The sequence below is a fragment of the Berghia stephanieae genome, chromosome 4 (genome assembly GCF_034508935.2).
Source record: "Berghia stephanieae isolate SIO BIC M18660-M18661 chromosome 4, UCSD_Bste_1.3, whole genome shotgun sequence".
NCBI lineage: Eukaryota > Metazoa > Mollusca > Gastropoda > Nudibranchia > Aeolidiidae > Berghia > Berghia stephanieae.
This window is the reverse complement of record NC_088363.1, coordinates 56001936-56012759: the sequence shown is the minus strand read 5'-3', so window position 1 is coordinate 56012759 and position 10824 is coordinate 56001936. Positions and strand designations below refer to the sequence as shown.

At 35.2% G+C, this 10824-nt stretch overlaps 1 protein-coding gene across 1 annotated transcript in view; it reads left to right on the top strand.

Moving 5' to 3' along the window:
* The window catches only part of LOC144971805 (putative inorganic phosphate cotransporter), a 28896-nt gene extending 18072 nt beyond the window's left edge, over nucleotides 1–10824 (top strand). The window contains exons 9-12 of the mRNA XM_078912883.1: nucleotides 1082–1223; nucleotides 4664–4796; nucleotides 8824–9065; nucleotides 10220–10824. Coding sequence (XP_078769009.1) covers nucleotides 1082–1223; nucleotides 4664–4796; nucleotides 8824–9065; nucleotides 10220–10423 — 721 coding nt within the window. The 3' untranslated portion in view covers nucleotides 10424–10824. The remainder of the gene's footprint in view (nucleotides 1–1081; nucleotides 1224–4663; nucleotides 4797–8823; nucleotides 9066–10219) is intronic.

Here is a 10824-nt window from a genome sequence, read left to right as displayed (position 1 = left end):
TATTTGTTTATTGTTGTGCCGACGAAGGGTTTGTACCCGAAACACCCATTGTCTGTATTGTTTCCACCAATTCCTATCCATCTTCACTCTTTCGTTAGTATTTTCGGGACCCCATGCTTCAGGCAACGCCCACCGCTCTCTACTTAGAACAATGCTCCACCGTTGATAAGAATCATTTAAGTACCATCGTTATTTATATTTACTAAAAACATTACACACACACACACACACATTCTCAAACAATTTTTACACCCCTAAACTTGTCTCACACCATTTTTATTTGTGGGGCAAAAAAAAAAAAAAAAAAAAAAAAAAAAAGACAAAAAAAAACAAAAAAAAACAACAACAAAAAAAAAAACAAAAACGATCAAAACAAACACGAAGAAGAAATAGATATAATTTCTGTGCCACTTCGTATGACGCATGCGCAGCTGGAAAAGTAACACATTTCTATGTCGTTTTGTGATACGTTTCCGAGGAATCCCAGTTAAAAATATATTGACCTCTGTAGTCTGAGACTTTGCAAGCGTAGTCAGAGACTTGCAAGTCAGGGACGAAGTCTGACTCCATGAATAGCTTACTGTCCGTAGTCTCTGACTTCCCAAAGTCTTAGACTACAAAGTCTCAGACTTTGCTATAGTCTGAGACTACCATAGTCCCGCTCCATGAATCAGACCCCTGGTGTTTTAAGAAGGATGTATCACATTAGAAATCATTTGTTGTTGTTTATTCTTAATTACGCTATGACGCAAATCAAATCAGCAAAATGAATTGCTTTTAAAAACTTTCGAGACATATGTTATTCAATTGTTACTGTCTCCTCATCTATGTTTTAAAAAGCAAACGAAAAAGAAGTCAAATCTTTTTATACAGACGCTAGGATATTCACTTTAGATTTTAAGGTTTTGTTTGCACCTACAGCATAAAATAATGAAATGTCTTCAGCAAACCAATAATGTTTTGAAACCTTAACGTTCAGCTTAAGACTTTGTAATTTTAAAGAAAAATTGTCAATAATATGCATTGATAAGTTATATAATTTTCTCTCTATTCTTCTTCTTCTTTTCAATCGAATTTGCAGCATTCCATACACAGACATCATACGGTCTTGGCCAGTATGGGCCTACCTTATGGGTCAATTTGCCTTCGACTATGCTTACTTTGCTCTCATGACGGAGAGTGCGATATTTCTTAAGGATATTCTGAAACTACACCATTGGAAGGTTTGAATGGGAGTTTATCGTCTGTATTAATCACTAGCAACGTTAATTATAATAATATGAGTGTCAACTTCCGTTGATTACCTCAAGTTTCTTTGAGAGTTAATTCCCTTCCCACTGAGGGCATGGGGATAAAAAGAAACTGTGAAATCGTGTTTGTTTACAACAAAAGCTTTGGAAGGAACACTGCAAAGAAAAATAACGATGGACAATAATTTTGTTCGGCAACAAATTGTAAGAAGTGTCAGAACACGCCTGAATGCAAAGAATAGTTTTTATGCCAGGTTTAATATAATCAATACTGGTTATAACGATAATTATGATAAAATAAGTTCTACCTTCATTTGTTGTGAGACACGTGGGATCATATTTACTTCATGGTTGAAAATGAAATGAACATTTGACTTGATAACTGGGTAATGAGTTTGAATTTATTTCGCTCAGTTGTGTTTTACTTGTATTTGCATTTTTGAATTGGCTTTATAATATCATTGTTACTTATCATTTCAATTCATTTATATATATATAAGGAATAGGCGCCTGTCCTGTTATATCAGAAAGTACATAATGATAATAAAGAAAATAATAATAATAAAATTAATAATAAAAATAATAATAATAATAATAATAATAATAATAATAATAATAATAATAATAATAATAATAATAATAATAATAATAATAATAATAATAATACGAAGAAGAAGAAGAAGAAGAAGAAGAAGAAGAAGAAGAAGAAGAAGAAGAAGAAGAAGAAGAAGAAGAAGAAGAAGAAGAAGAAGAAGAAGAAGAAGAAGAAGAAGAAGAAGAATGATGATGATGATAATGATAATAATGATAATAATAATAATAATAATAATAATAATAATAATAATAATAATAATAATAATAATAATAATAATAATAATAATAATAATAATAATAACAATAATAATAATAATAATAATAATAATAATAATAATAATAATAATAATAATAGGAGAAGTAGAGGAGGAGGAGGAGGAGGAGGAGGAGGAGGAGGAGGAGGAGGAGAAGAAGAAGAAGAAGCATATTATGTGCTATGATGTTTGAACGATGCAGAATCATGAAGAACACAACGATGGTTTAGATATATATATATATATATAACCGGAAATTCAATCATTTTATGATCATTGAAACTCGAGGCACGTCACGGTCAGACTTATCTTCTTTTTATCAAGGCCATGAGGTCCATATTGTATAAACATATATATATATAATGAGATAAAAACCACGATAGCCCGGTGGATCAGCGTACGGTGTCTCGACTTGTCACAAAGGTCAAGCAATACTAAGCGTGGTTAGTGGCCGGATGGATGACTGAACGTGAATAAAATCCTGGTCCAAATGTTGTGTCCGTGGGTAATGTGCTTTACACACATTAGCCGACTCGACTCAGGCATGAATGAGTAATTGGCTATAGGAAGTGACCCGTGCTGTAAATGTGTTAGTTAAAAAAGAACGCCTAGCGGAATGTATGATATAAAAAATAAGGTCCCATATGGCCTGCTGAGGAAATAAATGAAACATTATGATGCGCATTGAGCATGGTAAATCTGTGGAAATGCACTATAAAAATGTATATGCACAAAAATTCCAGGAAGAAATAAAAAGTTTTTACAGAAATCTCAACGAAACAATTATTTATCTAGGAAATAAAACACTGCTAATAATAGCTGGAGATTTCAACGCTAAAGTTGGCAAACGGAAGAAGGGGAGAATTGCCTTGGGTCTCATTCGAAGGGTAAAGAAATTATAACGGAGAAAGACTTACTGGGGGATTTTTGCGAAGATAAACAGCTATTTGTCACAAACAGCGCATTCAATCACGCTTCGAGACACCAAACGACGTGGGTAGGACAGAGGAAAAATAAAGAAACAGGAGCAGTTATCAACATTTACAACTAAATTGACTTTATACTGTGCAGACAAAGACACAACAAATTCACAACAAATGCAATATCATACGCTGGCACCTTGATAACAACAGATCATAGGCTAGTTAAAACAAACTTTGTTATTGAATGGCATAAACAATCAAGAAAGCACAGCACAACAATTCATGAACCAAAATTAAATATTACAAATATTGTCAACAACTCACGATGTCGTAAACAATACCAGCGACAAATTAATACTGAGCTAGACAATTTAATGAACAACAACACGCCAAACGAAGCATGGTCACGTGTCTGAAGTTCAATAATAAATACTGCAATTCAAAGCGCCGGGACAACTGTTATTAATGGAATAGATATGTCTGCCGCCTTCGATACTATCAATCGCCAATCCTTGTTAAATATTATGAAAGGAATAGTTATCTTAGTAACATCGTTACACCACAAGAAGACAGCCTGAGCCCTGTTTTATTTATTATTTAGCTAGAAAACGCTATAAAAGATTTGCATAAATCTGTTCCTTCGGCCCAATTACGTTTTGAAAACGAACTCCCCGTGGAAATTGCATATGCAGACGACATTGACTTTATCGGCCTCAAACAAGTCAATGTAAATGACATCCGAAGAGCCTTTCAAAATAACCAACTGTACGTTAATAATGACAAAACAGATGTAGCATTACTATCAAGGAAGAAAGATGAATGGACAGCCACGAAAAAAGTAGGATCATTAATAGAAGACCAGGAAGACTTAGACTGCACTAAATAAATTATTTCATATATGGATTACAAAAGATAAAATAAAATTAAATAATAAAATCAAATTATACACAACCCTTGTAAAATCCGTGCTTATATACATATACAACTGCGGAACATGAGCACTGACTGGAACCGAAGAGCTAAGATTAGACAGATTCCATAGAACACAAATGAAAATAGTCCTGAATATAAGATAACCCACAAAAATAAGCAATAAAACACTGTATGAAAAATGCAATGAAAGACCCTTATCCATTCAAATTCTGGAGGCAAGATGGCGGCTTTTTGGGCATATACTCAGAAGAGATGTAAATATACCAGCTAATAAAGCCATGAATACTTATATCACCCCATCTGGACACAAGAAATATCAAGGTTGATCACCCACTTCAATTCACACTGTCCTAAAAAAAAGTATTAAAATCAAAGGAAGACCTTACGAAATTAGCATCCACAGCAAAAGACCGTGAACAGTGGAAGGAAATGACACTGATGATTAGAGAGGCAGCCGAGGCGTCCCGACCGGATGATTAGGAAGCGAAAGGCCTTAAGTCAAGTGGGTTAAGTCATATATATATATATATATATATATATATATATAATATATATATATATATATATATTTTTTTTTTTTTTTTTTTTTTTTTTTTTTTTTTTAATTCATTTCTTTATTTATATTTTTGGGTGTGATTTGAGTGTAATTTATTTTACCCGTAAAGTCTCCAAGGGTAGCATTTTGATTCAATAAATTTCCTGTCCACAGGTCAACATGATATGTTCTGTTCCATTCTTGGCGGTAGCACCAACTTCTTTTATCGTGGGGTATTTGTCAGATAGACTTGTCGCAAAAAAGACTGTATCAAGAACCTGCATACGGAAGTTGAATGAAACCATAGGTAGATAATCTCTCTCTCTCTCTCTCTCTCTCTCTCTCTCTCTCTCTCTCTCTCTCTCTCTCTCTCTCTTTCTATCTATCTATCTATCTATCTATCTATCTATCACACACACACACACACACACACACACACACACACACACATACATACATACACAGGGCGGACCGCCCAAAATTAAATAAAACGTGGTGCCCAAAGCTCGCATGTAGACCAGAGTTTTAATCCGCCGATCGTGAAAATCGGGACTTCAGAGGTTTGATCCTCACGCCATAGAAATGCTCATACCATATGTGTACATATGCAGGCCTGACATCCGAAAGCAATTATGGGCCTAGTTTAACATTGATGTAATGGACAATATTTTGCGTCAATTATTTTAGATTTCCATTACAACAATGAGCCCATAATGAATTGGGTTATCGGACCTGCAAATAAGTCCACGTCGCTCATACCCATCACGATCGTTATCACAACAAACATAAATTAATAAAAAGATGTAAATCTTAACTCCCCTATCAGCATTTTCATACAACAACCTCATATCCTGAGGCGTGTGACGACATGGGATATCGTGAGCTTGGGTTATTATAATATCAGAACTGTCAATTTAAAAATTTAACAATTCGTAGCCTTCGAGGGTAAAAATTAGTCGCTATATCTCAATTTATAGATTATCAATTTGAGTTCAGCACAAGTCAATAGCCATTCGAAGACTTTAAAATAATGATCTGTGGTACAAATTATTCTTATTACATGTTTTTGTTGAATGAAAGAAGTTAAAATATAGTTGCTGTTGTTGGAGCTAAAAACCCGTGTTTCTACTATTTTTGTTTTGTATTTGACAAGACTTTTATTTATACAATAATATTTCCCCGCAGAAAAATATGATGGTGACAGTTACATTTCCTAGCAATGACTATGATTGTTTTTTTCTATTTTTTGTGTGGGAAATACTACGTTTAATCAAAGCCCTATCTCCACTGAGTAAAGATCTTTTTGAATTTTGAAAATCCACTCATAAATTAAAAAACAAACAAACGTATGCAGTTTCAAAGGTGTCATTTATTTGGATGACTCACAAAGAGAAAAAAATACCCGGAAAATATGGGGCGCTTTTTCTGCGTTTTATTCTGGTTTGTGGGTGTATCTCGCTTAAAACACGGAATATGATATTGACACTTGGCAATTTTATGGCAAATTTCTCAGAAAATATGATGCAGATATCAAAAGAGTTCTAACTTGTATAGTTTTAGACCAGTATGGTTAGGGTCAACCGTAATTTTGTTTTAAAATATACATAATATTTGTCATTTTGAACATTTCCGAAGTCGAAGTGTAATTTTGTGTTAACAACCCATTCAAATGATATGACCACGTCTTATGTTATTTCTGAGAGAGAGAGAGAGAGAGAGAGAGAGAGAGAGAGAGAGAGAGAGAGAGAGAGAGGGGGGGGCGTGTGTGTGTGTTTTAATTTACTGTGAGGAAAAGAGAAATTGGACAAGTCTATTTCAAAGGGAACAAAAATTATTAAAAAGTCGAATTATCAACTGATTAGTAAGACAAAATTCGAGAGCCGACAAGGTCAACACCCCTATGACGTAACAATGAAAAAAGTGCCGAAAAGAGCGAGAAAGGTGGGGCTTCAGACTTTCGCGGCAGAACTGCCAGATGGCCACCCGTGGGGTCAAAACTGACCAAATAGAGAATTTTAATTCTTTGATTAGATTTTATTCATTTATTTTTGTCTCAGTGACATTTATCCTATTCTGTTCAATTTTTTGTTAGTCAAATTCAATTAGTTTTTTAAGGGGGTCAGTCTTAGTAGTGAAAACCATGCGACTTTGGTGGAAGTCTGGCCATCAGCAATCAAACGTTGATGAAGACGTGTGGTTATATGCTGTCCTCAGCAATTGTGACTGGAGATTGTTCTCAATGCAGTCTATGTGGTCTCGATCAACGCCTTGCATTAACTTGAAGCTTTAAAAAGACTTTGATGAGGTAGAACTTAAGTTCCAATTTATTTACACAGACGAATAGTGTGGACGTTTCGGATTTCCCCTTAATCAACTCACAGGACGATCACTAACACAGAATACATAACAAACGATATTGAAGGTTATTAAGGCGTATGGAATGTTGTCACTGGCGGTCGGTCAATAGAGCGAAGTTGTTTTGTGCCGCCCTATATTTTCCGTAGATTAGCATGTCAACCAAACAAAAAACTTCAATTTTACAATTTTGATAAAATTAAAAATTTGGCACATACTGCTTTTTGTTTTGAATTTAATATTTGATGACTCGTGCGTCGCTCCGCGAAGGTAGCGTCAAATCGGCACGTTTCATCTTTCCCCCGTTGCCTGCGCGGGGTGACAATGAGCGGAGGGTGTGGTGTGGTGAGGAAGTTTTTTTTGTTTATATGAGCCAGTCTTCGTTTGGCCATCCTGTCCTTATCCTATACTCCGTTGTACCTTGAAGAAAGTTAGTTACTACTCCCCAATCTCCCTCCACCCTCCCTCCCCAACTAACTATTGTCTTTCACTGCTAAAATAATTAGGCCAAGACGGCCAATCTAGCGATGCACGCCCTGAGGTCCTACTTGGGATAAATTAAAACCATATCAGTTTTATCACTGAAAGAAGAGGCTTTGCTTCACTTAGATATACGGATGAAGAGAATGGCAATAAATATATATTTTATCATTGTTTGTTTTGCTTAAATATATATTAAATATAAAAAAGAACAGTAAACAAAGTATGCACCGAGAAGAGCCCCATGGTACTATAAATAAAAATCCCTGACCCCACGGAGTCCTTCATCCCCGCACACTCCCAACGATCCCTACTCAACTTGTATTGTGTGCATTGTCTAATACTAATAATAGTATAATTATAAAGATGTCGCTGATTGTGTGTGAAGTTAACAAGTGCTTTGCGTTTGGAATTAAATGTGGATTTTTAAATTCTATTATTCTAAAGTTGTGTGTCATACCGTTAGTCGTTAGTATTCAGAGAAAAGTATTATCGCTGTTGTCATTGTTTATGAAACCTACCTGTTTTTATCTTGAATCATTTTATTTTAAAAAGTTATTTCTGTAATTTGTAACCAATCATGAATCATGTTGATTTTTTAATTGATAATCAATTCCGACACTTATCCCCTCAAGAGAAAATAGTGGTGAAAGATTTAGGTCCACACAAACCAGTGAATTTTAACTTAGTTTCTAACACTCCGAGGAGACAGCGCCGATTGAATAATGATTATTTTTAAAATGTTGAATGGCTTACTGCCAGTGAAAGCCGTAAAACGCTTCATTGTTTTTATTGCTTGATTTTTGGTGATGTATGCTATAACGGACAACAGGAGGATTCAGTGATATTGCGCACATCTCTCAGGCACTGAAGAAACATTCTGAATCAAATAGCCATGTCACAGATGCTGTTAAATATAAACTTTTCAACGTTGTAGATATAAGAAATCAGTTGGAAACAGGACATGCTGCGTCTGTGAGTCGTTATAATGAACAGGTGAAAGTTACCAGACAAGTTTTGTCCAAGATAATTGATGCTCTTTTGTGAGTACGTCTCGTTAATATTCTAACACACACACACACACACATACACGCACACACAAATACACGCACATATATGCAAACAATTGCAATACCGCCCTCCACACACACACACACACATACACACATACACACACACATACAAAGTAGGTCAAATTAAGTTAAATTAACTAGACCAATAAAATTTGATTCTGTATTTCGGATTTGTGCCGCCTTAAATACAATGTGACCAACCGCCCCTGAATGTTGTCAACATCCCCTTCTGTTCTGTGTTTGTGTCTTGTTGATCGTTCTGTCTCTTGTATGTTGCTGTAGGCAGCGAGTTTGTTTGTTTGTTTTTGTTTTTTTTTCCGTTCCTTTCACGTGGAACTAGGGTAGACTCTGAATCTTCACAGCCCAATGGTCTGTAGAATACAGAGCTGGAAAGCGGATTAATTTGTAATAACTATTCTTTTACAGCTAAAGTACTCACATCGGCCAGCCTCAGCATACTTGTTTTCCTGCCAGTGGGGGAATTTGTGAATGTGCTCATAATCTACCTCGTTGCTGGCATAGGAATGCAGTTTTCCTATGTAGGATTTCTGGTGAATCCAGGGGATTTAAGTCCCGCTCACTCAGGATTCATAATTGGTTTGGGTCAAACACTGACTACTTGGGTGTCATTCGTCATTCCTATTGTTACAGGAAATCTGACATCAAAGGTAAATGTAAGAATATGCTCATTTATTTATTATTTATATCACGAGAAGAAAATTTGAGAAATTTTTATACATAGAACTGATCAATCATGCAAACGCACATAGACGTCTATACATACACTCACACTCACACGCTCTCTCTCTCTCTCTCTCTCTCTCTCTCTCTCTCTCTCTCTCTCTCTCATTCACACACACACACACACACACGCACACACACATACATACACACGTCTTTCTGTAAATTTCAACAGAAAGAGACCCAAATGTTAATTTTTTTTTAATGATTTGAAAAATTATGGAATGATTGAAATAATCATGGAAGGATTTTGTTTACATCAATTTCTTTGAATAGAATAATGAAAAATAATATGGGCACCAATAGCAATGGCGGTTTCTGCACTCGAGCTACAGAGAGTTCCCCCCCCCCCCCTAATCTATTTGACATCGATCAAAACTGAGTTAAATTATCAAAACTCGTTAAATGTGTCATATATCGTCTTGTAAGGATGAGCTATACCGATTTCAGACAATTTTCTAACGAAATAAGGCGGTTAAGTGATCAATCCTACCTAACAGCAGATGGGGTGAGCAAAAACAAAAACAAACGTTCTTGAAGCTGCAAACACTGAAGCTCGAACTACCAGTTGGCCTCGGAAACGACGTCACGACCGCAAAGCTTAAATAAGCAGCCAATGACATTCCTAATAAAAAAAAATAATGTAGGCAAGGCATTAGGTTTTAACACGGATAGCTTCGTTTTCCCTTGAGTCGTTGACAAGCAAAATGTTGTTATGTAATTATTCGAGTCGTAATTTTAATCACATAATAAAGCGGTCTGAGTTTATGCAAATAGGATAAAACAATACGACTACGACAACGACGTTGCTGATGATGATGAATTTTATTCCTTGATATAAAGCGTGGATAAGCGTGCTTATCGCATGTTATAAATGATCAAAATAAACCCAAAGATTAATGCTTAAGTCGACTATCTAATTATCTTTCTTTTTCTTTTTTTATTTTTATTTTTTTTTTATTTTTTTTTTGAATCATCACTTCATCAAAAAAATTAATGAAAAATGGTTTTTTGCCTTTTTCTTCTTAATTACAACCGAAAATTAGTTCAAAATTTCTCTCGATATTGTTATACTCCACAGAATACGCGTGACGGCTGGTACATCGTATATTTAATCCCAGTAGGTTTCCAGGTGTTCTGTCTCACCTTTTACATCATTTTTGGGTCGGGAAACGTTCAGCATTGGGCGACAGTACAAGAGGATGAAAAAATACCCATTAATGGCAGCATAAAATATGTCGAAGAAAAAGGCAATAAATATAACAGGTTTGATCATCACCATTAATTAATGGTGAAGACTACTGAGATGCGAGTGTCCTCTGTGAGAATGCCATTTTAGCATAAACCAGACACAGTAATTCCCTGTCCTTTAAAAACTCTTTGAAGTATTTCCTTTAGCTTTTTCTGTGAGTGATTTTATTGATTGATGTACAGTCACTTCCAAAAGTAAGTTCTACTTCCTCAAATGGGCATAAAAATACTGTTGAATTCTCCGATATACAATTTTCATATACGGTTTGAAAGCTGAGAAAATTCCCTTTTAAGAGGTCACTATTTGTAGCAATGTGGTGCAAGCTTCAAAGAGAGAATAGCATTTAAAGTCATTCAAAAGAATCGGGTATCGCAAATTTCCAAATGTTTATGGTGCTAGGCATTCTGTACATGGTTTCATCAAATACATCTAGT